A 27,423-nucleotide genomic window follows, 5' to 3' on the forward strand; every position below is an offset into this window, starting at 1 on the left:
CATACACTGTATCAGTGGATATCCACTGATGCAGTATCTTACAGAGCAGTTTCACTGCCCTAAGAATCCCCTGTGCTCTGCCTATTCATCCCGTCCTTCCTACCCCAAACTCCTAGCAACCACTGGTCTTTTCATGGTCTCCATAACTTTGCCTTTTCCAAAATGTCATACAGCTGGAATCCGGGTATTCTCTTTTTTGCAACTGCAGAAACTAAGAAGAGCTGTGCTCAGGGGTAAAAAGTTGCAGATATACTGAGCTGGAATTCATTTCTGACCTGCTGGCTTCAAACCTTGTGTGTGTTTTTATTCAATGTCAAATTTCCTCTCAGATGTCCAAAATTCCTCGTCATTGATTTTTTGTTTTCCTCTCCTGAAATTTGTTTAAATGACTATCGTTGTTATTTCTCCTTCCTGATCCAGTGAAGACAAAGTCGTGGAAGTAGCAGAGGAGGAGGAAGTGGCTGATGTTGAGGAAGAGGAAGCCGAGGATGAAGAGGATGGTGATGAGGTAGAGGAAGAAGCGGAGGAGCCCTATGAAGAGGCCACGGAGAGGACCACCAGCGTCGCCACCACCACGACCACCACCACGGAGTCTGTGGAAGAGGTGGTCCGAGGTAATCCACTGTTCACTTGAATTTTCTTTCTTGGGGAAAAGGAAAGCATCACACCAGAGTTTGAAATTTCTATCCACCCTACCACCTTTTCATCCCCCAACCAAAAATAAAAATTCCTAAGAACAAGTTGTCTTATGCTTGTTGAACTCTTTTTGGTTGAACAAGCAGTCTAACAGTTCATTTCAAATAACATGAAATGCTGATTTTACAGTCTGTTCTGTGCCTTATGTATGCTACTTGGTACACTGTTCTGTAAAACTCCACCTAACTGTGGACCACGTCATTTGACAAAGGCTGAGTTAGGCAACCTCCTTGGTATTCTCCTGACAGTGGGTGTTTATTACACCCACTTTCACATCTAGACTGTGAGGTCCTTGATGTCAAAGACTGGACTTTACTTAATATGATGCAGAGTGCCTGCCTTATAGAAACTTTTCAATAAATCTTGGTTGAGTGAGTAGTTGCAATTAGATTTCGTTAAAGCAAAAGAAGGCTATTTGGTGAGTATCACATTATTTTTTGCTGTGAAATTTAACTTGGATGCCTTGTGTTGCCTTTACAGTATTTTATTGGGGGAAGTGACAGTGAGAGGCAGATGTAGTGTTACTATCTTAGACTTTCTTTTTCTGTTTCCTTAATGCTCCTATTGGAAATGTTGTAAACAGAATGAACTAAAAGACCTCCTTTTTGTCTCCATGAAATAAAAGCAAGGATTCAGTTTACATTAAACAACCAAAGCTAGTGAACTGTTGAGTTGCCTTTCTTAAAGCGTATGCATTTGTTTTGCAAATAGTAAAAGATGGCCCTAGGATTAGATTGAATGAATGTGGACAGAGTTATTGTTTTAATGTATTGCAAATACTTTTAAAGTCTATCCACAAACGCTACAACATTGTAGGTCTTTTTCTCACTTTTATTAAAGTAAAATGATTTCTGCTCTGTTGTTAAATTGGAGTTTAAAATGGGCTACTTTTTTGCCTCAAGTAGACTCCTGGTGATCATTGTAGTATCTTCTTCCCTTCACTGCATTTTTTATAACTTTATTGAGGTATAATTTACATATAAAATTCATTCACTTTAAGTGTATAGGTGTATAATTCAATGGCATTAATAAATTTACCAAATTGTGAAACCATCCCCATAATCCAATCTTAGAACATTTTCATCATCCCGGTACGAGCCCTCACACCCATTCACAGTTAATTCTTGTTCTCACTGCCAGCCCCCAGCAACCATTAATCTACTTTATGTCTCTACAGATTTGCCTTTTCTAGGCATTTCATATAAGTGAGGTCATACGTAGCCATTTGTGTCTGGCTTCTTTCACTTAACATAGTAGTTTCGAAGTTCTGCATTTCTTTAACTTGTAGCTTTTTTTTTTTTTAATAAATTTATTTATTTATTTTTGGCTGCGTTGGGTCTTCGCTGCTGTGCGCGGTCTTTCTTTAGTTGCAGTGAGTGGGGGCCACTCTTCGTTGCATTGTGCGGCCTTCACTAGTTGTGGCACGTGGGCCCAGCAGTTGTGGCTCACGCGCTCTAGAGCGCAGGTTCAGCAGTTGTGGCGCACGGGCTTAGCTGCTTTGTGGCACGTGGGATCTTCCCAGACCAGGGCTTGAACCCATGTCCCCCGCCTTGGCAGGCGGATTCCCAGCCACTGTGCCACCAGGGAAGCCCTAACTTGCCGCTTTTAAAACTGAGATTATTCTGAGTTGAACACTCAGGGTTAGCTTAAAATCCACTGAAGGTATCACATATTCTTTTAAAATATACATATAGTACCAGATAGATTGTTTAACTTTATCATTCCCTACGTAATGGCAACTTCTTATTCAATTTAGCATGTAGAGTAGATACACATTTAAGTAAATGCACATTTTGTTGGAGGCACTGTTTTTCAGGGTGTTTTTCGTGTACCTCTTAGGACCATTTGTGGCAGATCTGGCTACATGAACTTGTTAGCTTCTATTTTCCTAGCAGGGAAGGATATATTTTACAGGGCTGCTTCTTCTTGAAACCAAAAAGTTGTGTGACTACAAATTACAGCACTAGTATTCTGCTGTGGGACTCAAGTTCTTGTGCTCTCCATCAAGATAGCTGTTTGCATAATAATCGTTGTCCAGTTATTCAACATTCATTTTTGGAGTACCTCTTTGGAATGAGCCATTTTGCTGGGCTCAGTGGATCAATCATGTGGTGAGAATACACAGTATAGCTGACCCTTATGGATGTTAAAGTCTAGTAGGAAACATAAGTCAAAGAAATACAAAGTGTGCTGTGAAAACACTACGAGCCCAGAGCCTACTTCAAAGAATAGGAGATTGATCAGGGAAGGGTCTATGAAAAAGATGGCATTTGAAGGGGAACTGGAAGGGCTGGTGGTAGAGCTACTGATGGATTTTCTTGTAGCCTACTTTAGAGTCAGTAGGAATAACAAAACCAATATGGTGCCTTGGGAAGGTACGTGGCATGCTTGGGAGACAAGGTTAGTCCAGTTTAAACTAGAGCAGGTAAAACTTCCATAAGAGGGTTACAGGAAATTAGGTTGGGCCTACAATATGGAGACCTTTAATGACAGGCTGGCAAGTATGGGTATTAACTGAGGGTGATCAGTTCAAGACCTGCTATGTGGTAAGGATTTTTTTAGTAGAAACAACGAAGAGATTTTGTTTTTATGTTACCACTATTGAGGGGATGGGTGAACAGGGAGTGACATAATTTATTCAGTATGTGAGAGAATGCCACATAAACTTATGCTTATATTCTGAACCAAGACAGAACTCTCTTGAGATAATATGGTCTTGTTACATTCTGAATAAGTCCAGTTCTTTTTGCTTCAGTTTTTCTCTACATGTAGCATTATTAAGTATTAAGATAGAACATAGAGGGACATATATGTTTTGGTATTTTTATAGAAAGACAAAGGCAATTAAAAGAGAATTTAGAAAAGAATCTCCAGGCTAAAGATTAAAAAAATAAAAGAAACTAGACTTAAAAGATAAGTTAATAATGCTGATGTCAAGAAGAGCATTAAAAGTGACCTACGAAAGCAAATACCTGGTCATTTAGAGGTACCTACTGTTATTGCTAGAGGTAGAAGAGCCTTTAATGGGAATCCATGCATCCATCTAGACTCCTGAAATGGACAAAAGCTATGACTGAAGCAAGTCTTTCTGGGAAAGGAGACCTAAGAGGAGAAACATGCTGTGGTATATTGCATCCATGTCAGAGAGTTTTCTGTGTTCCCAGCTAATTCTGATAAAGGAGTAGAAGAAGGGTTTTTTTTGTTTTGGGGGGGTTTTTTTGCGTTACGCGGGCCTCTCACTGTTGTGGCCTCTCCCGTTGTGGAGTATAGGCGCCAGACGCGCAGGCTCAGCGGCCATGGCTCACGGGCCTAGCCGCTCCGCGGCATGTGGGATCTTCCCGGACCGGGGCACAAACCCGCGTCCCCTGCATCGGCAGGCGGACTCTCAACCACTGTGCCACCAGGGAAGCCCAGAAGTTGTTTTTGATGGTAGCATTAAAGCGACCAGTCATCTAGAGCCTTTTCCCTCCACACCATGGGTGTAGGAGGTGAGTTACAGCTCTTGCCTGATGAAGAACAATGTCAATGCCAATAGGTGATTGCTAACTTTGTAAAACTCTAATTACGAGTAGCCTGCTCCTGTGCTGAGAATAAAAGTTGGAAATGACTTGCAAAGCAGAGAGATTGAAAAGAGGCTTACCCTCTAGTGTCCAGTGTTAATGTTTCAGTGCCCGAGAGAAAATGTGATTTACAACCATACTTAATAATGAACATTCTTCATTACCAACATACTACCACTGATACGAATCTTCCATGTACTTCATAAAAAAACTCAATAGTTTTGTAACCCATTAAAATTTGAAAGAAATAGGCAGAGGGAAGAAAAATACAGGACATTTCAGCATGCCATATTGTGTTAGAATCATTGATACCAAAGTAGAAGATGTCAGTTCTGACTATGTTACTGATTCCAGAGGAGAAAGATTGGATCTGTTGTTTTGACCTAGTGGAATAAGCCAATACCAATTTGAGTACAATAAGAGTATATTTAGACACTTGCTCCTAATTTTCTGTGTTTTGAGAAGGGATTGCACTTCCTAAACCTAAGACAGCAAGGTAATCTGTGACTCAATTGTGAATTTTAAACTCCGATTAAACATGAGTGTTGTAATAAATGACATAGTCTGTGAGTTAAGCTAGCCAGTTTTGTGCATCCAGAGTAACACTGTTTTTTTCCGTATGTTCATTGATTCAGCAAATACATATTCATTACATCTCTGCTGATGGCTCAGCGCTTTGCTGCTGTGGAAGGTGTGGTGAGGAATTGGCTGTTACTGTATTGTGGCAGATCAGCCTGGAATTTCTTGTGTTTTCACCACTCCCCTTGCCCTTTAGGGCAGTGATTCTGTCTGTTAATCCTTGATTAATTTGTGCTGACTGGTAGAAATTTTACTTGCCCATTTAAAGCCAAGGCAATGGGCTTCCCTGGTGGTGCAATGGTTGGGAGTCCACCTGCCGATGCAGGGGACATGGGTTCGTGCCCCGGTCCGGGAAGATCCCACATGCCGCGGAGCGGCTAGGCCCGTGAGCCATGGCCGCTGAGCCTGCGCATGCTCCGCAACGGGAGGGGCCGCAACAGTAAGAGGCCCACGTACCAAAATAAATTAATTAATTAATTAAACCAAGGTAACTAAAGCTGAGAGAAATTTTTAAAAAATTGTCCATGGTCACAAAGCTGGTAATTGGTGAAGCCACGATTTGAACCCAGATGGACCAGAGTATTTCTACCACCCTAATGCCAATTTTTTGTTTTTCCTTTTATAGTTAAATACATATTAGTTCAGTTTCACCTGTGTTCCCTTGTAAATGTGTATTCCTTTGCTATAGCATATATTTATCTTACTATTATTTCACTCTGAGCATTTCCTACATTTTAGAATTCTTATTTAAATAATACTGATATTATTATTATTTCAAGCTATGGCCGTGGCCCATGTATTGGCAAACTGTGGCCATGGGCTGAAAATGGGCTGTCACCTATTTTCTAATCAAAAGGTTTTATTGGACACAACCAATCCCATTTGTTTACATATTATCTATGGCTGCTTTCAGGCTACAGAGGTGAAGTTGAATAGTTGCAAAAGACACCATGTGGCCTGCAAAGCTGAAAATATTTACTTTTCAAGCCTTTATAGGAAACCTCTGATACTGATCATTAGAAACATACTAAGAAGTTTTTATATTTCAGATTTTACCATACCAAGTAAATTTCATTAAGGTAGTTTTCATATGGTTAGAGACAGACTAGTTAAGTGTTTAAAAAAGAATTTTTAATAGTTTTTTGGCTTTGGGCCAGTTACATAATCTTGGTAAGTCTGTCTTTTCATGTGTTTTATAGATGCTGATATGATGTTGCATGTTTTTTATATGAATTACTTTAGATGATTCCTGTTAAGTATTTACCATATAATGCCTGGCACATTCTAAGTGTTCAGTTTGTTTTGCAAGGGCAGGCTGCTCAGGGTCGAATCCTGGCTTTACAACCTACTAACTTAGTATATTTGTATCAGTGAAATAACCTTTATGCCTCATTGCTTCCCTCTTGAAAACGGGATTTAATAATACCTACCTAATTTTAACCATTTTGTGAGCAATATATGAAGTAATCCACAGGAAACACTTGGCATTCTTCCTGGTGGACAGTAAGTGCTCAATTAACCTAAGCTACTATAGTTGCCCTGGTTATACACATCATTTTGATCCTCCAGAGAACTAATGTTTACTACTAATTAGGAATGCCAAAGGTAAGCCAACAGACTGTCTTTTGTAATTATAAAAAGCATAAATGTGATGTATCCATTTCTATTGGTATCATAGAGCTAATATTTATGGACATATGTTAAGGAAAAAAACAGCTTAAACTTGGTTTCTTGATTGAAATATCTTTTGTGAATATATTGTATATTTAAGTATCTGCAGTTAAATTTTATATCTGGCTGAAAATTGAACCAAGATAGTATTAAATGCCACTGCATTTCAAGATGGAGTTTCATTTCTTGAGGGTATTTTAAACCTCTTGGAAGTTCATGTATTACATGGACAGAGACACCGATAGAGGTCGCAATTTAAGCATGCCATATGATGATGAAGTTGAAAAGTTTGATCTAAATGTTGCTTGCCTTGGGCGGGGTGACTGACCTCACAGAATTAAACTATTGTTCTTCTCCCTCTGGTTACCATTAATCTCTAAGAAGCATCATGTGATTTGCTGCTGTACATTCCACCCACGTGGACCAGGCACTCCTAGGTACTGGGCATTGCACTGGTTCCTGAGGGCACAGGGATATGAAGAGGGTGGTTCACTCAGGTTGCTTCCAGACATAGCTGTACACTCAGTCTTGGGGAGAAATCAGTCTCTCTGACCTGGTTGGGGAAGAACTTTGGCACACAGGGAAAGGAAAGTGCTCACCCAGGGACAGGAGTTTCCACTAAGCATTGCCAAGAAGTTGTCGTTTGAATGATTTTTAAAGGAGAATAGGGATTTGCCAGTTAATGGAGCACCAAATAGAACGAATCCAAGAAGTACCATAAATAAATCAGAACAGCTTGCATTGATCTCAAGGGTAGAGCAAACAGAGCTTAGCCTAATTCTCACGTCTCCGGTGTGACCCATCTGTAATGAATGTGCCTCTTGCAAGGTATCCCATAATTCACAAATACGATCCTTGCTTATCATTCATATTTAGCTTTTCACAAAGTTTGGAGAAAACTGTGAGCTTGACTTGCTGCAGACATGGAAGTGTACTCACATACTTTTGTTGGGCGCCTCATAGGAGCGCACTGGCCCAAAATGAAAATTAAGCTCCATTTTGGGTTTGTGAACAGGGCAAAGGGATAATGGCTGCTCCCTGTGGAGGAAGTCTTTACCTCTCTGTGTTATGACCACAGGCGAGTAAGATCCACTCCTGTTCCTGGACCAGAATGTAGCATCCTTTCTAATGACTTTGAGAGAACTAGTATCAACACTGGGTATAGATGTGACAGGTGGCAGCCTTATTATTTTGTGCCCCATGGCACCACAGCCATTGATTTTGAGGTGTTTGATATATGCTTTGTTAGAGGCAGAGTGAAGCGTGGCATTAACAAGCTTCTTTCCATGTCATTTAATGGTCCCAATTTAGAAAGCCCACTCAAATCGTTTGCTTAAAATGTAGGAGTGAGAAACAGAGCCATAGAAAAAACTGTGTGTGGTGTGTGTATATATATAAAAGTTTCTATTTTTAGTAACAAATTTATTGAAATATAGTTGCATACCATGGAGTAGAGAAGTCAATGGTTTAGTATAGTCACAAAGGTCTGCATTGCCACCTAGAAAATTATATTTTTGAACTTAATTTTGTTTGAAATTTTACATGGCTAGTAGTGCTTAGTTAGTTTTACCTTCTACACTTTTATTTGTGTCAAGCTTCTTCAATTCAATGTTAGAAAAGGAAATAATCAGCTAAAGGTATTTTAATACAATTATGTCTAAATTTCTTAAAAATAAAAATAAAATTTCTAGCCCAATTCAATTAAAGTCCAGAAACCAGGTTTTTAAAAATTCTAGTCTTTTTTATGCTTTTCCCAAAATCAGTTGCTGTTCAAAAAAATATGCAAATATTGACAATTGTATGTATTTCCACAGCACAGTGTTTGCAATTAAGAAAAACATCAGGGGCTTCCCTGGTGGCGCAGTGGTTGAGAGTCCGCCTGCTGATGCAGGGGACATGGGTTTGTGCCCCAGTCCGGGAAGATCCCACATGCCGCAGAGTGGCTGGACCGGTGAGCCATGGCCGCTGAGTGCCTGCGGGTCCGGAGCCTGTGCTCCGCAATGGGAGAGGCCACAACAGTGAGAGGCCTGCGTACCACAAAAAAAAAAAGAAAGAAAAAGAAAAACATCAAACCTAGTAAAAGAAATCCAGCAAATGGGAGAACAGTTCATCTAAACATGCATGTCATTTTCAGCTAATTTTTAGCTAATCCATATGTCCGATTGAGTAGGGACTCTGATTCCTTGGGCAGGTAACAGTGTGTGTTTTAATGGAAATATTTAGTTGCCTTGTAGAAAAATGCTTTCTGGAGTTTTTAAGCAAGGTGGATTTCAACCTAAACACCTTTTTCTCTCAGCCTTGGATCATTTTCCCCCCCTAAAAACTTATCACCTCTTCCAACATCTGACCTTTTGGGTTCTGTTAGTGGAAGAGTAAGAAGTCAGGAGGAAGCAAGACTGAATGAATCTCATACAAAAATGATGTTCAGTGGTATATCTATACAATGGAATATTAGTCAGCCACAAAAAAGAATGAAATAATGCCATTTGCAGCAACATGGATGGACCTAGAGATTGTCATAGTAAGTGAAGTAAACCAGACAAAGACAAATATCATATGATATCACTTATATGTGGAATCTAAAAAAAAAAGATAGAAATGAACTTATATACAAAACAGAAACAGACTCACAGACATAGAAAACAAACTTACTGCTACCAAAGGCAAAAGGGGGGGGTGGGGATAAATTAGGAGTTTGAGATTAACATATACACACTACATACATAAAATGGATAACCAATAAAGACATACTGTATAGCACAGGGAACTCTACTCAATATTTTACAATAACTATAAGGGAAAAGAACCTGAAAAAAGTAGGTATATATATATATGTACGTATAACTGAGTCACTTTGCTGTACACCTGAGACTAACACAGCATTGTGAATCAACTACACTTGAATAAAATCACATTTTTTAAAACGATGTTCAGGAAAACCCCTTGGCCTTCAAGACAGCAGTGCAAATTTTCAAAACTAGAAGACTCTTGAAACAGTGAAAGGAGTTTAGAATAGTTCACTTTGTTAAAAGTGCACTATATTGAGTTAATAGTGGTAAGACAGTTCCAGTGTTAACTGTGAGGGTGGGGTTGTCTCTGTCCCTTAAATTTACTTATGTTCTTGTTGTGTATAATTTCAGAGAACAGAATATGGACAGGAGTTTCATGCTGCTTGCATGTGACTTTAAGTTCCTGATGTTTCGTGATAGAAGAAACGAACAACCTTGTTGGCTAATTCTTATGACTCTATCTCTTCTGGAGTTTCATAGCGTTTGTTACCCAGGATTTCTGACTTGCTGGTGACTTCTGCACAGTAGCTTTGGTCAAGTGATTGGGCGAAATTACTAAAACGCAGCATGAATCCTGGTGTTTACTTGGACTATGGCAGGGTTCCTTGACCTCAGCATTATTGATGTTTTAAGCCGGACAATTCTTTGTTGTGGAGACAGTCCTGTCCATTGTAGGATGTTTTGCAGGATCCCTGGCTCTACCCACTAGATGTCTGTAGCACCCCCCAGGTGTGATGACCAAAAACGTCTTTAGTCATTGATGCATGTCCCTTGGGAGGGGATGGGGGCAGGATCTCTCTGGTTGCAAACCACTGGGCTATGACATTGAGGTCGACAGTGATATCTGGCTTTAAATACACAAGCAGAGAAATACCCCTACAATATTGTGTCTCATGTTACTGTCAGTCGTAACACCTCATTCCATGCTTTGCACATTGTAGGTAGCAGTGAACATTTTTTTTATTTGAGAAGAAAAAGTAAAGTAAAACGTATGCTAAAAAAGTTGATAAGTACTCATTTAGTAAGATAAAAACAGATATTTGATGTGTCATGTACAATCTCATAGTTTATATTTACAGACAAATCAACATACAATTATTATTTTTAAAATATTACGTATGCATATTTGCCATGTAGGCAAATGAGAGGTAGAGGAAAACTGCCTTCCAGGTTTCGTTTTTTATTCTTCCACAAGAAATTCACTCTCACCTGGTCCCCTGTCATAAAATAGCAAATGGTGGTTACCATCCATAGAGCAAACAGGATTACTGCTGTTTTCAGCTGGAAGCCACCCATTCTTTTCTGCTGGGTACCATGACAGGGATGAGTTTAACATGGTGAGGCGGACATGCTTGGTGAACCCCAGAAAAGGACCATCTTTCCAATCCTTGACTCTCATATCTAGAAACATCGTTTTCTTGCAGTAACAGAAATGCCATGTAATTCTTTCTTACAGAGAAGTGGTGCAAAGGAAGCAAATTCCAAGCTCAGTGATCTATCCTCGATCTTATGTCAGCTTTCTTAATTATTTTTCCCCAGTAAAAATAAAAATTTGATATTTCTAACGTTCTGACAAGTTACAAGAACAATATCACTTAAATTTGGGTTTCTGAGAAGTCTGAGTTTTCATAGACTTAAATATGAGTAAGAAAAATATTGTGTTGGTGTTAAATTTAAGGCAGAAGTATCAAAGCTGCTTTGATTTTGCATAAGACAGCACTTCAGAGTAAAAAAAATATTTATAGATAATCTCTTAAAATTAAGATTTTGGTATATGTATACATTTGAATCTCTCAGCTCTATTAAAATATGTTATACCCCTCATTTCCCAAATATGTGTACCTTCCTTTAATAAGCTAAAACCTGTGCAACTTTTTACTAATCCTTTCCCGCTGGTCTTTTTTAGAAAGTGATTGAATCTTATATATATATAGATACTTTTGACATTTTAACTGCCTGTAAAAGATGGGATTGATCATGGTGTTTCTCAAACATTAATGCCCATACAAGGGACCTGAAGTGCTTCCTAAACACAGATTCTAAGACAGTAGGTCTGGGGTAGGTCCTGAGTCCCAGGTGATGCCGGTCCTACTGGTCCACTGGCTGGCTACACTTTGAGGAATGGTCTCTAGTATCATTACATGCCCCCATACTGTGCAGATTTAGATTGAGACAGAGTAAGAAACTGAAAAGGAACATTATTCTTATCTATGGTGGTGAAACCATCATTATCTATGGTGTCATTGCTCTTACTGTAGTATCAAACGTCACCAAGTATGAAAGAATCCTGATAGGTCTACTTACTGAGTAATGTTGTAAAAATTCATGACTGAGCAAATTAGAAAACTCTTACAATTTCCCAAACTATATAATTGTTCCTAGTTTCACCTGTGCCCCTATTTCCTCTCATAGATATGGTGTAGCTGACTCCTGCTAGCCTGTAAAAGCTAATTATTCAAGTACTGAGGAATTTTGTGAGCCACTACCATTGGTAGCTTGAAATACCAATGGTGGGAGTATTTACACCATGGAAGTCAACAAACAGTATAAATCAGAGAGTTTTATTTTTGTGGTTTTCCAGATACAGTCAGATTTCCCAGCATACCTCACCTCTCAATCAAGAAGAAAAACCTCTTCCTCTTATTTCCAGCAAAGGACGTGATATCTTGTCTTATCAGAGTTTAGAGCTTCTTATAATATTGTGTTGTGCTTCAGACTAACCACACAGCTTGATGACAAATAAGTTTATTCCCATAACAAACAGGAAACAAAGGTATTAGGAAAAATAGCAGTGCCCTTTTGTGAATGCTGGTGACCAGCATCACCAACACGAGAGTATGGTTAGTCTAAACACTTTACAAGTACTTTTTCAGGTGGCCTTTTTATAAGTAATCTTTCATCATTGAGAGAAGTGAGAATCGGGCCAGGTGTAACTCGAATGACACATGTACTGGATAGCCTTAGAGAATCAACACAATTCAGTAAAAAGGCAAGCCAACTGCAGATATCTTCTAGAGACTTCCGTGACAAATTAGCACCAGTCATTTCATTCTGAGTCAGTGATTTCATTACCATGCACAGCTGTTCCCATCATTTGTTTATATATTTCAACCCATATTTGGGGCTTAAGTGAGATTTGTCATAAGACTTTAGTTCAGATTTGCTTGCCTAATTTTACATGCCTCTATTTAGTAAAATAGGATTAGTAGGTAATAAATATCTGATCACAATTGTTCAATTAGGGGAATTTTCTATTGGACATGTTCTTTTATTACTGTTTGCTATTATTTGCAAGCACATTATAAATACTCTTACCCATTAAAAGTACATGCATCTATTTTTGCAAAAAATACATTCTTAAAAAATAACTGGTTTTCTAGCATGTTGGAATGATTTAATCAGGCTGAAAAGTGAAGTTATAAAATGGCATTGAGATCAGCCATTTTCATTATTAACAGATTGAATGATTAGGCAGGTAAATCAACATTTATTTGAAATATTAAAGATAAGCATATTTAGTAGGTTTCTGTACTCTGTCATTGTTTCATTTTATTTTATTGTTAATATTAAACAAGTGACTTGTCACAAGACCAAATTTTATTTGTCTTCATACATTTGCCATTTCTACTCTAGTTTAAAACTGCCAGCTAAGTCATTTTTATTTTAAATGAACCTTAATTGTGTACATAGTCTTGTATCATAGGAGGAATTATGCTACTTTTTTTGTTTTTTTAAACAATATCAGAATATATAATTCCTAGGTTTCTATAAGTAACTCTCTAGTTTGATTGGTTTGATTATTCAAGTGGTTACTTTCTCAAAATTTGTTAATTTAAACTTTATGCATTCCATATAATGTACGGTTTTATTTCACATACATTCCTATAGTCTTAGAATAATTGAAATTCAGTTATTTAAATGAAATAATAATAAAAAACTTTACAGTATGAGATTATTCTTTAGTTAGTGCTTTATTTAAAGCTAATTACTTGCTACTCTGTTAGGTCTGCTTTTTACGAAGGCATTATAATAACTGTACTCTTGAAAATGGGGATTTTCTCCTTATCCTAGTTGCCACTTTCACAGCTGTCTTTATGTTGAAATTTTTTTTTTAAGTGTAAAATTAGCTTTCTAAATTTGGTGGTCCATAAAAAATTTTGCTCCAATTTGACATCTATTCAGTTAACTTTTTGTGGTTAAGCATTACATTTGGAACAGTGAATTGCATAATCATTTTATATAATGTAGGAAATATTATATACTTTAATAATATATTAATATTTTAATAAAATATTAAATATTGTATCAATATTGATATTTTTTAAAAATATTAAATCTTGTATTTGTATAGTATTGATGTTTAGATAATGGAATTTAGTGTTGAAACCAGCACAGATCTCAGTCAGGACCTACCTTAAAAGATATAAAATGCTTAATGCTCTTTTTTTTAAGCACATGAACACTTTCATACTGTTGTGTGTACATTAGCATTTCAGTTTATTAAATGGTCTTTGTCTTGAAAGGTGAATAGAGCTGTTATAAAAGAAGAGATAAGCCTTCCTTGCCAGAAGAATTCAGCTAGGTGAATATTAGGAAACCTATTTGTGATCTTAAAAGTCTAAGAATTAAATATGAATAAACAAAGATCATAGTTCCTTAGATGTTTAAGTCTTGCCTGTGTTTCTATCTAACTTGAAACATTCGCTTTGAGAAGTATCCCTACTTCAATTCTGGGCAAATTTTCTCCTTCATTATTATATGTAACATTTACTTTGAATAGAAACAAAGGTGGTTTGGAATTCAAAAAATAAAGTTAGCAAATAATTTTTAAATGTTCATCTTTTCATTTATTATTTTAGATTTTGAGAAGAGAATGAAGATGAGAAAAGGAAGCTGCAGTTTTAATTTTCAGATGAATTCTGTTTGAAGTTACAATTATATAAGGTCTAATTTTACATGCTCTACATTTAGTGGATGATTTTGTAAATAATTTTCCACTGGCTGATTATAGTAATGAATATGAAACACGTTTTTCACTGAATTTTTTCAGTATTTCCGAAAGATTAGGAAGCAAAAAGTTTCTCTATTCAGAAAAATAATAATCTAAACATAAGCATTTAAAATGTCTTGAAAAAATAATAAAATGTCTCGAGATTTCTTTTTCTCTGAATCTAGTCATGGAGCTTTCAAATTATATATTTCAGGCTTAATTCTTTAAAATTGTTTTACTTTGTTAGGATCTTGATTGGATAGATTTCCTGGTAATTTCTCAGTGCTAGAAAGGAATTTAAAGGAATGTTTCTCAAAGTGAAATTTGTAGCCCTTCAGGGAAATTACTCTGAAACGATAAATGATTCAGGGAAAGAGACAAGATAGAATTCCAAGGCAAACTGAACTACCAACCTTCCTCTTATATGTTTCTTAATGTGAGATTTTTTTCTTTTACATTTTTTGCAGATAATTGTAGGTTTACATGCAGTGAAGGAATTAATAGATATCTTGAATAGTCTTCACCCAGTTTTCCCCATTTATAGCATAATATCACAGCTATGAACTTGACATTGACCACTTAACACTTCTTCAGCCCAAGTATGTGCTCTTTCTTCTCACTGTCTTGGGAGAGTCATTGGCCATCTCCTTTATACTTACTAATACCGTGTGTAAAGGCATTAACATAATACTTCCCCAGTGCTGACCCCATGACTACCCCTCAACCTCTCCCAGACAAATGAAAGGTTCTCTTTTCAATTACATGGACAATGTTTTTTGTAAAGAGAAGGGTTAGAGAAAAGGTCAGAGAGATCAAACACTGGTGTGCTCTACAGTAGAGTAGAAATACAGTTACGAGTGAGAGATGAAAAGTGATCCATCCCACTCAAGAATTCCCTCTGAGGGCTTCCCTGGTGGTGCAGTGGTTGAGAGTCCGCCTGCCGATGCAGGGGACACGGGTTCGTGCCCCAGTCCGGGAGGATCCCACATGCCGCGGAGTGGCTGGGCCCGTGAGCCATGGCAGCTGAGCCAAAAAAAAAAAAAAAAAGATTTCCCTTTGAAATCAGCTTTACTCCTCTAGGATGGCTGATTAGCAATGCTTATAACTGGAGGGATCACAATGAGATACCCTTTATCACTTGTCCACATCTGGAGCACACTCCTCCGCGTCAGCAGATCAGAGGTTCCAAAGTGACAGGTACATTCCTGTTGCTCTAGGCTCACATATGTCTGTTGCTCCATATATTATGACATTTGATATGCTGTTATACCAACTCCTGACCACGTTATCTCAAATATCCTCTTCTATATGAGTACCATGGGATTGATTCTTACTCCCCACTATGTCCACACACACCAGAGTCATGAAAGTATTTGGGCCCATTTAAAGTCAGGAGTGCCAGCAGCCATGGTAATGTCAGGGAGAACCAACAAAACACTCCAAATGGAGATTATTTGCCTTTAGGGATTGATGAGTCAGGGGTCTTATAACTGGAAACTCCAACAAGAATTGTAAGCTCCTCAGGTAGTTTATTTTATTTGCTTAGTTGATATATAAATGAATTTTGAGTCCTGAATCCTTTTTCTTCTTTACTGGGGCTCTACCAATTAGCTGTAACAGAGGGTTTCATAGCCATTTAGAATGAGGCAGAAGAAAAACAAAAATGAATAAAATAAAAATGAATGTTTCACCCGTAGTATAGGAAAATGACAATATATTGTAATATCACCTGGGTTCTAGACCAGGAAGTTTTGCTTTCGTGAAAAGTAAGATATTGTATTAGGTCACATACAAGGGAAAATATCTGTCATGGATTAACTCCTTTGAGATCCCATTACTTAACTTGCACCCACCCGAAATTCTACCAGTTTTATTTAGTACATTGGATATAGCATAAAGACGTTTTCTGCCCCTGCACAGCTGTGATGTATAAATGAACCTGTGGCAGGCAAGTATCAGAAGATACATATTTGGTGCTGTAAGAGGTATAAAACGTGAGCAGCAGCATGAATTGTTGAGACACAGTGAGGTTTGTTGCCCACGCTCCTGTGACTTAGGGTTGTGTTTCTGTGCCTCTCTTTGTAGCAGAAGCCACTTGCAACTTCAGTCTGACTTCAACCACAGTGTAGACACGGTTGCCTGGCAGTCTTTTTGGAATCGGTACAAGGATGAGTATCATTATGTGTTAGAAACAGGAAAGCACATCACGTGAACATGTACAGATTGGTGAGGGAGGTATAGAAAAGGAGGGTAAAGCCAACCTGTTCATGTTTCTTACAACTGAGAGAGAGAGAAAGAGAGAGAGGATACCATCCAGGAGTGGAGACAGCTGAGAGCTGTGGTTTGCAGGGACTCCTCACGTGGGCACGCATGGCTGCTAGCTCTGCAGCCCGGAAGCTGCTTTGTCAGTAACTCAGAGGTGATCAGACCCCCCTACACACACAGCAAAACTAACTTAATCCTTTGTAAGTTAGAATGCTAGTCGTTTAATTTGGTGAATAAATCAGATTACCAGCTGGATGGGATACTGTGTCAACCGTTTGGCAGATTTTTATCATACAGGAAAATTCCATAAAGAAAACTAACTAGAAACACATCATGGCTTGGCAAGCATGGACTTTGAAAGTAACTATCAAATGAGATGACCAGAATGATGGGTGATGTTGAGCTTGATGCTCTTGGAGCCAGTTGTTTCCATCCTAAAACCATCCAAAGAGAGCCAGAGTCATCTTAGACATCTATTACACAGGACACTTCTGCAGAGAGCTTGACACTCGCCTTCTGGGCTCAGTGCTGACTCTCCCTCCCTACTCTGTTGACATCATCATGATGGCAGCAGCTTCTGGTTTTGCCATCACCTCTTGACCTTGAGTGAAAAGAACAATGAGTGGTATGCGTAGAGAAAAGCAAAACAGTAGTTCCTTTTACATCAACATTGTGGATCTTTGTCTTTGAGTGATTGATTGATGAGACTCTTCCTAGAGCAGTCTGTTGAATATTCCTAATAGGAGGCTCTGAATTATGCATGGATTTTTGTCTTTTAGAAGAAGCATGCTTTTCCCTGGCATGTTAGTAAAACTAAGAATAAGCAAGACATCTGAGTGTGCTGAGGTATCAGAAGGATCTCTGTAAGCCTAGCTAGGGTGGGACGCAAACCGAGTAGGAAAATCGTTTTGACTTCTAACAAAAATGGAATATGCATGGGAGGTAGAGTTCTAATTCTAATTGCAATAACTTTACAAATGGAATCCTACAGGTTGCTACACTTTTTCAGTCAATCAGGGATTATGAACCTGATTTGGGTGAGGGTGGCAAGGCATGTTGACAGGTAAGCTGTGTTATAATGTAAAACAATGTATGGTATGTATTAACAAATTGGAGTTGTTTGACTGTGTTTTGTTATTTGAAACATTTTTGGCCAAGGGACAGACAAATATTCAAAGAAGAATTTGTCTTTAATTAGAGTTAACGTAATCAACTTGAAGTCACTTTCACAGGTTTTATGTATGTTTTCAAATATAGTCAGTGGACAGGCTGGGTCTCTCTGAAAAGTGGATCACATTCAGAATATGTATAATTAGTTTATACTTTAAGTCAAGGCAGTCATTTATTCAAGGAAAACAATCAGGTGTTTGCGACAGGTTAAACTTTTTGCCTCATAACCAGACATAATCCTTTTACCTTTAAAGTTGCCTTCAAATTATTTAAAAGAGAAGTTTATTTTTTATAGGGAAGAAATATTTTGATGTGCGCACATCTTCAGGCATTTAATATTATCTGAAAGCACCGAAAAGGTCTGTTCACCTCTAGCTGGAATCCTTTTATTACTACTGAGAGCTACACTCATTAAACCAGACGAGCATGCACTGCTTTGTTTCAGAAGTAATTCCAAAGTCCTGGTAGATAATTAAATTCCTTAGTAAATGTCTGTCAGATGCTGCTGGATAAACCCAGCCCAATTACCACTGGGAGGACTAACGCGTTAAGAATAGTAAACGTGTACATGAACAGCCAGCCGTACCTTTTCATGCTAAATGTGGTTCCCCACATCTCCTCTGATTAGAGGTGTGCTCTGAACAAGCCGAGACGGGGCCATGCCGAGCAATGATCTCCCGCTGGTACTTTGATGTGACTGAAGGGAAGTGCGCCCCGTTCTTTTACGGCGGATGTGGCGGCAACCGAAACAACTTTGACACAGAGGAGTACTGCATGGCCGTGTGTGGCAGCGTCAGTAAGTGGACCTTCCTCCAGCCTGGCCACCTTTTCATCTTTCTCGCCACTGACTCTGCTCTTTGTAACAGACTGGTTTTCCGATGGTTTTCCTGGTTCTCGGGAATGGGTCTGTTGCTACCACTAACCACGTTTCTGTCAATGTCTCTAATTGCCGGGCATCTCCTCCAGGACGTTCGATCATGAGCACACATCTCCGTCTTTCTCTAATAAAGCATGGCCGTGGATGTGTTCTTGTACTAGCTATGGTGCATCCGTCTTGCAGTCTCGAGGGACTTTTGAGTGCTTCTCTTTAAGCCAAGCTGGAGTTGCTGTTTTGTCTTCTCAGCTATTTCTGCAAACGTATACTTACGTGTTTGTCCGTGTACCTCTGTGTTCGGGCCTCTGCATGTGCACTCCACGTGTAAATAAGGGTTACCACCGGAAGCCTGGCTGATGACGCTTCCGTGCCACTGGCAAGGCGTACTGCCGTGATGAGTATCATTTCATAACACGTGACGTTTATTGTGGTGGCGAGGGAATGGGCTTGAGTTGAGCACATGCACTTCAGATGCCAGAGGATAGAAATGCCCCAGTGGCACCTGAGCTCACACAGGGACGTTTGCAGTGGCGAGTTTTCGTGTCTTATCTTGGAATGGACAGAAGAAAACTCCTCACTTAGCGTTAGTGACTAAGGCTCAGGGAATATAATTTTCAAGCCTTTTTCTCTTCCACTTTAAGTTTTTCATAACTCAGGGGAAATAAATAAATGAAGTCATGATGACTTAAATGCAAGTTGAAACTATTTCCACAGAGATAGTTCTCCAGAGGTAACACACCAAACATTTGGGACCTCTGTTCTTCTTAACAGCCTTTCACATTAAATCCCCTATCTATCTATCTATCTATCTATCTATCTATCTATCTATCTGCCTACCTGTCTATCTATCTACCTGCCTACCTATGTATCTATCTATCTATTCCACTAGAAGGAAGTGGGATCTACTCAAGGAATAGTTACTCAGCTTGATAAATTAAAGGTTAAACTCAATAATTACATGTTTCTCTTTTGAGAGACTCCTGCCTTTTTCCAGTTGTTCTGGTGAGAGCGACAGCCACCATTTCCTGCCTAGGATTCCCAGGGATTATATAAATTGTTTTCCAGTGTGATCATAAGATTAAGCTAAACAACAAAGGGTCTGCAATATCAACACCTTCTACTGTGAAGCCCAGTATCTAAGTGGAATCTACTGGAAAAGTTCCTGTTGGTCTCTTGGGTGAGAGATGACTCCACTTCTACCCTGTGTGAGAACAGGTTTAGGAACTGGTAACCCCAAGGGCTTCTTTTCTGGCTCTGATGGGAAGATTGTGGCTTCCAGCTCAAAAGACTCCTTTCTTGAGTTTCAAACAAAAACGTTAATTAGGTTGGGTAACTTGGAGGACAATGGCGGATTCTGTTGCCCGGAGCCTCTTGAACAAAGGGCTTTTGTTATAATGATTCTCGGTGGTTTCGCTGCTGTGGGAGATTTCCTGGCAGATTTCCAACTTTTTTCTCCCTTTCCCTGGGGTGGATTTATGTTTTAAAATATAAATATGTATGTGTGGGTATATATACAAATATAAACATATATATAATAAGAAAGAGGGTTTTAAAAGTTATTAGCAGTGATGAATTTGCATCAAGAATTAGAAATTATCAGGAATTCCCTGGCGGTCCCGTGGTTAGGCCGCAGCGCTTCCACTGCAGGGGGCGCAGGTCCAATCCCTAGTCAAGAGAACTAAGATCCTGCATGCCCCTCAGTGCCGCCAAAAAAAAAAATTAAAAATTATCCTCCACCCCCCCCTCCAAAAAATCTCACTATTACCCTCACTGCACACCCCCTCCATTTGATTAGTTTGATTTGACTCAGACTGGGAGCAAGAGCCATGGGCACCACAGATCAGATGGAGCCTCTAGAGGTGCTCTGGATGGCACACCCTTTGCCAAGAAATTTGCCAAAGATAGATGCTCCCAACAAAGGTGTAATGGACAAACAGTCAGTACTTAGTTTCAGGGGAGGTGGGTTATAGAATAATGTATCCAGAGAGCAAACACAGGAGGCTGAAGGCCAGTTAGAAGAGGGGACAGATGTAAGTGGAGAGTAAAAGCTTCAATCAGTAACCAGAGCCGACGGCCAGGGCTGCCCTTGGAATGGGTGAAAAGAATAGAGATACCATGAAGACCGGACGGATGGGAATTGGTGATCCTGGCACTAAGGAGGGAGATGGGAGCAAGAAATCCTTCCACGGGGTACTGGGATGTACTATCAGAGACAGAATATCCACAACCCAAGATGTGTTTGTGGAAAAATATCTTTTGTTTGTGTGTTTACCGTGGTTCCATGCTGGGGCCCAAGCTCAGGATATCTGTTTAGTTTTTGTTTTTAATTCAATGTTTTCGTTTTTGTTATTTCCTTTGGTCAGTAGAATCGTATGAGTGAGTTTCATCCATCATTCCCATGTTTCCATTTTTGTTTTTAGTTATGTTCTCTTATTTTCTCCATAGTGTCCCAAAGTTTACTCAAGACCACCCAGGAACCTCTTCCCCAAGATCCTGTTAAACGTATGTTGTCATTCACTCAAGGGAGGGGAGGAGGGAGGAGAACGTTGCATGGCTGGACTGTAGCTCCAGCCTCCTCACCTTTGCATGGTTTTGTGTTTCTTGAACACCTGTCTTTTAACCAAATGTTTATTTCCATTGCCTTGCTTGTAATTACGTCTAATTTTGCCAGATAGCTTCCACTGTTGGGCTAAGAGCTTTGACTAAGCTTCTTCTATTTCTGATCAGTTTCCTTTTTATTTCATGTGGTTCTATAAAATATTGTATATACAATGTTATTTTGTGTTTCATTTGGCATCAATATTTTATTTCCTAACTCACAAGATGGCACGATTTAGCAAAAGCCTGTGTGTCTAAGTGACTTGTTTCCCAGAAAAATATTTAATGTGCATGCATGATACTAACTTTATGGACCAGAAACATATGTGAAGGCTTCAGTTGGGTGTGTTTCAAGACAGCTGTTATGCTTTAGGAAGTAAACGGTTGCTTTTAGAAGTCAAGACCTCTCTGTCCCCTCCCTGAACGCACACTAGTGGGACAGAAGTGCCCATCTTCTGATTTCATCATTAAGATGTAGGGAAAGAGCTTCCTGTAAAGAAATATTATATTAACCTACCTTATAACGTCTGTGCATTGTGATTTCAGTTGACCTATCAGTCTAGCTTTGTTTAAAAATGTGTTGTCAAACACACAAATACTCATTTTGAAATGTGGATTATATCCCAGAATAGATTCCTCCAGCATTAGGTTAGGGATGATATATACTATGGATGCTTATGTTTGCTGGGGGAAGAGACACAATTTCAGTTGTAGCTTAGGTATAGTGAAAATTAGCACTTATCTATATCATCCTGGGGAAAGAAAACCTAGTCTCACAATTGATGAAGCTAGCGATCTTTTCTTAAAAGAGATAAACTATAATTGAAAGTATGGCAAGTGGGCAGACATAGAAGAACTAAGGAGAACTCTAGATTTTATACTGTGGGCTTGATAGTACATTGAGCTGCATGGCGTGTTACATTTTTACAAGGCATTTTTCATAGATCATTTCTTTTTCTCAAGAATATTTTGTGGCCATTTTCCTCATTTCCTTTGTGCATACGAGAAAATGAGGCTTCAAGAGCTTGGCGACTTGTCCCCAGCCAACAAATGTGGCAGGACCAGGTTTGAGGCTTAAATGACATGTGTGGCTATGCCCTGCACTCCAAATGGCCAACTATTTGGTTCTGATATTGTTTTCCCGGTTAGAAAAATTACATTTGAGCTTCAGAAGCACATTTTAAGAATACAGAAAATCTTGGGAAGTGGATGACGGGTATTAAAAACATTTTTTCCTAAATGCCATGAATACAGCGTGTATCAGTAAATTAAATCTTTCCCACCCTTTTACAATAGTCATTATTTTTACTTTGTTTCATTTTATATCATTTGTAAGCATATGAAAGAATTGTCTTTTTCTATTTCTATTAATTACTGGGAATGAACATCATCATTCGATAAATTTATTTTCGTGAGGTACTGTACTTGTGTACAGTACAGACATTGACAATCTCTTGTAATTTTCTCTTTCCCGGTAATTTTCTCCATCTACTTGTAGTGTGTGTGGGATCATGACACCTTTCCATTATAGGAGGGTGAGGGTGATTTTTGGCAGCTGTATTTTCTTGTCTTCCTGCAAAGACTGTTCAATCACAGAAAGTGAAGGGTTTTGCAATGCTAGTACAAACAGACTAGAGAAGGCATATAATTTCTAGTTATTTATAGCCTGTGCAGCTATGCTCTCTTATTTATAGCAAAGCTGTACATTTGAATTGAAAAAGTCATAGTCATCAGGAGGTCAAATGCAGATAGCAGACTGGCGTTGGAGAAAATGAGCCAGACTGAGAAAGGTGAGCAAGCCCGTTTGATTAGACAGCTGGAGCTTGCCTTTGGCTGCTTCACAACCTAGGGCTAATCGGAGGACATCTTTTTTCACAAAGGTGGGTGGTCTTCTAGGTTTCTCAGTCTGAGTTGCTTCTGGTCAAATAATAAATGTGAAATGAGCTAGACAAAGCTCTTCAGTTAAACTGATAATAAGATTGCTTGTGTGGAGAAAATGTGTTTACATTATAAATACAATAATTTTCCTGTCAAGACTTCTTATTATAATTAGGCATTTCTAGATTTTAAATCTTTGTCATAAAAACCGATTTTGAGCATTGCAATTTTAAGGGACACTTGATATTTTTGGTTTTGTTATCATAGGTAAGAATCTAAACTACAGGTAGAGAGGGTAGAGACAGGAGGCTAAGAGCTTTCATTTTACTCATAAATTTATGGATTTGAATCCTTTAAAAAAATCCCTTTCCCATTTGGAATTAAAAATCTTATGAAACTTGAGTTGCTTCTGACATGAATTTTGTGTCTGCCCATTTGGGTTAGGATGATACAAAGGTTTCACATTCACTTGGCCCAGTGCAGTGTTTGTGAACAATAAAATTAGTACAGCAATATTTATTGATAAGTTTATGTTTCAAACATAAACATCATGAGAGTATGATCTTTTTTTCCCCTGGTGTTCTTCCCATCAGATTGCATCTCCAAAGGTAAACAGATGCTTTTCATCTCAAAGAGCATCTTGCCAATTTCAAGTCAGCCAACTGCACCAAGGGGTCTGGCCAAAGAGAATGACCAATGACTTTGACCCCTTTACCTGCAGTGAGTTGTGGCACTGTGAATAACGTACTGTGTGTCCTTTGAATGGAATGTGCCACCTTAGTCCCAGAGTTGCAGTGTCCTGTCATAATACCAAGGCCATCTAGTCTTTGGGCAGACTTGAACCATTGTTCTTAACTATACTTGTTCTTCTCATTGTGAAAGAGCAAATGTTAGTTCCCGTTAACACATTCTCTGATACTAATAGAACTCTGATATTTTTATGAAACTGCCAAGCATTATTAAAAACAATTAAAAGACGCGGTGGTGCATTAAATTACGTGTCACATCAGTGCCAATACAATCTATTGTATTGACAAGTAGGAGAAGCCACATCTTTTGTATCCAGAAATTGTCAGGATAAAAAGAATGTTTTTTTTTTCCACCAAGCTACCATAGTGAAAAGCCCTAAGATTGAAAAGAATTGATTTGCTCAGCAAACCAGCATCTAACAAAAAAGAAAAAAAAAGTTCATTTACTAAGAACAGTAAAAACTGCTCATTATGTATATGCTCTGTTCTTTAGCTACAATATTTCCAAAGAAGAGTAATTAGATAGTTTAATAAAAGAGTCGACAAAAAATTTCTGTAAAAGACCAAAGAGTCAGTTTTTTAGTTCCACAGGCCCAATGGTCTCTGTTATAAGTACTCAACGCGTCAGTTGAAGGCAGCCTCAGACAATAGGTAAATGAATAGATACAGCTGTGTTCCAATAAAACATTATTTACCAGAAGAGACCAGCAGGCCAACCCCTGGTTTAATAAAGCTGTTACTTTTGAGCCTGGGACATGCCGGTACTAAGCTAGGTATTTCAAGGGACACCAGCAAACTAAACCAGATACCCTACTTTCAATAACTTGACAATTTTATCAATGTGATGAGACTCAAGTATGTGCTGGAATTAAATAACAATATAAACTAAAATGCACAAGTGGAGGGAAACATGGCTGTGGAAGCCTGGAGTAGAATGAAATTGGTTTTATCCTTAAGACCTCCATAGAGATTAACAGTTCCATGTGACTTTTATGGTTACAGTTTCTATGAAAGTGGACAATACTGAAGAGTGTGACTTCTTTTTTTTTTTTTTTTGAGTGTGACTTCTTGAACTCATCTGTTGAGCATCAAGTGACGGTGGCAGGTCATCCCTTTATGATCCACCATTAATGAAATAGAGCATAGCTCTGACAAATGGACAAAAAACAATAACTGAAGGTTAAGACATCCTAGATGCCAGTGATTGTTGCTGTGGCCTCACATATGGTTTTTAGATTCACACTTGAAGTTGCTCTTATATTGTGGTGCATTGTGCTAAATAGGATATAGACATTAATAAAAATAACACCAGCATTGATTCGTTCATGCTCATTTCACATATTTGACAAAATCCCCACATCAGTACATGTCCATAAGACATAAAAAAGAAATGTAGCTTGACTAGAGTAAATGCAGCATAGATTACATTCTTATTAACTTATGTCCACACAATGCACTGATAGTCTGCCAACTATGACTGCACTGACTATAAAATAAGTGTGTTACAAGGGCATGTCAGGGGAAAGTGCCTTTGTTCTTTTTTTTGTAGAGTCTGGTACCACATGTAAGGATCGCAGACTATTTTCGCCTTATAAATGTCTCATCTAACTGGGACTTGATAAATACTTGAGTTTAGAATGCATTAGGGATCTTAGTTATTTTGCAATTAGAGAAATGGAGAGACTTTTTTTCTCTTTTTTAAAGTTGGGGTGTCAGTCTATAAGCTCTGCCGTGTGGAGAGATGAAATTTTTGCATCAGATCTTCCTTTACAGGTTTGTATTTCCTGTATATAAATTATCCTCATTGTCACCCATCACATAAATCACAGCCATTTCATGTGACAGCATTGCTAGCTCTGTATAAAATAGGATTTTCAATGATGAGGCAATGACTGTATGGGTCTTAATTTACTTTTATCTTCTGTTGTCAATGCTATAGAGATAAATTGCCTTTTTGCTGATGAAAGGAGACCAACCAAATTTTCTTGTTAGACTCTAACATTAGTATATTGACTACATGCCATTTATGGCCTCTGTTTAGAGAGGTAGTCATAGTTGTTACTGTTTGAAGATGCGGTTATTTCTCCTTTTGCATCCTGAGCCCGTTATGACCTTAAAATTATATGTCACCCTAGAGACTGAGGAGACAAATGGATATCAAAATGATAGCGGCAATTTTTCACCATGCCCCTACTTTTGACGCCCCGTTCTTGCTGTCTTTAATATGAACAGGAGAGGGGCACTATGCAGTGATTACAGAATCAGAACTAAAATGAGCATTTGGTGCATTTGCAGTTAAATTTGATGGTGTCCCTGATACGAAGGTTCTCCATCCGTGCCAAAAAAAGTGCTCTCTACCACATTCTAAGACCATAACCGTCTCTACCTTATTTGATGTAACACCCCTTACAATTATTAAATTTTCTGGGGGAAACACAGGAATGAAAAGGTTTCATTGGCACCATGTCGCCAATGATGGTGGTATATTTTGTGGCAGGAACATTGAGTGCAGCTCGAGGGTTTGCTAACAAATTGAAAGCAAATCTGCTCCCCTCTCCCACCATCCTCACCCCACAAAAGATAGAGCTCTGCCTGACACTAAGAGAGGAGGTTATAGTGTGAAGTGGAAGTGTTGTGACAGGCATTGATGCATCATTATCAGAACTGAAATGAACCTTCACCAACATGTGAAAACAATGTCTCCCTTAGTACCTGGTTACCCTATGGTTTAGGAAACAGCATTTTGGGGTGAGAAAAAAAAGTAAATCTGTGCTCTTTCTCATGTCTCCTTGTGTGGGTATTGGGGGGTACCTTCCATGAGAACCCCTTACCAACTTCCTGCTACTTTTCCAAGCCACCCTCATCTTCATCTTTTACTCTTAAAAGATCATCTTCTGCTTTGTCCCTTAACAGACAGAACGATCCTTTTAAAACACATCACATCACATTTTTCTCTCCTCAAAACAATCCCCATGGGTTCCTGACAGCCTTTACCATGGCTTCAAGGCCCTTCGTGATCTGTCCCTATTTCCTTTCTGCCTGTCTCACTACTCTCTCCCTTGCTTCCTCTGCTCTGGTCACACAGACCTTGCTCATCTTGGAATTTTCCCGTTTCCAGGCATACTCACTTCCAAAGGCCTTTGTGCTAGTTTCTTCATTTGCCTGTTCTTCCAGCAGGTAACTGGGAAGTAAGGCTTCAGTTCAGCTCTTTGTCTAAACGTCACCTTCTCAATTAGACTGAGCCTGGCCACCTACTTACTGCTGCAGTGTCCCCCCTCCTTCCCCGGAACTCTTTTCTTAACCTTGATCTTTCTTTCTTTTTCTCCATAACACAAGTCACATTCTAACAATATGATTTATTGTTGTCTTCGTGTGTGTGTGTTGTGTGTGTGTGTGTGTGTTGTGTGTGTGTGTGTCCTGTTCGTTTCTCTCACTAGAATATAATTCCACCAGGACAAGGGTCTTTGTTTCACTCATTGGTTTCTGCCATATGCCTCACAGGTACTAGGGGCTGTAATACCTGTTGATTTGGTGAAAGGAGGAATAAGGAAATGAACAAGCACACTCGAGGCATCAGAGTCTACATCCAAGCTGCTATGCAGCT

General features: G+C 38.8%; 1 protein-coding gene across 6 annotated transcripts in view; it reads left to right on the forward strand.

Annotated features, from left to right (window-relative positions):
• APP (amyloid beta precursor protein) overlaps positions 1-27,423 on the forward strand; it is a 275,370-nt gene that overhangs the window by 151,000 nt on the left and 96,947 nt on the right. For 2 of the 6 annotated variants that reach the window (XM_027101867.1, XM_027101878.1), the window contains exons 6-8: positions 421-614; positions 18,349-18,516; positions 21,040-21,096. In XM_027101867.1, the coding sequence (XP_026957668.1) occupies positions 421-614; positions 18,349-18,516; positions 21,040-21,096 (419 nt within the window). The remainder of the gene's footprint in view (positions 1-420; positions 615-18,348; positions 18,517-21,039; positions 21,097-27,423) is intronic. The other 4 variants (XM_027101888.1, XM_027101895.1, XM_027101902.1 and 1 more) reach the window with 2 other exon arrangements.

This window comes from Aethalodelphis obliquidens, unplaced genomic scaffold (assembly GCF_003676395.1).
Source record: "Aethalodelphis obliquidens isolate GAN/ISIS:26980383/991018 unplaced genomic scaffold, ASM367639v1 scaffold1, whole genome shotgun sequence".
Classification (NCBI taxonomy): Eukaryota; Metazoa; Chordata; class Mammalia; order Artiodactyla; family Delphinidae; genus Aethalodelphis; species Aethalodelphis obliquidens.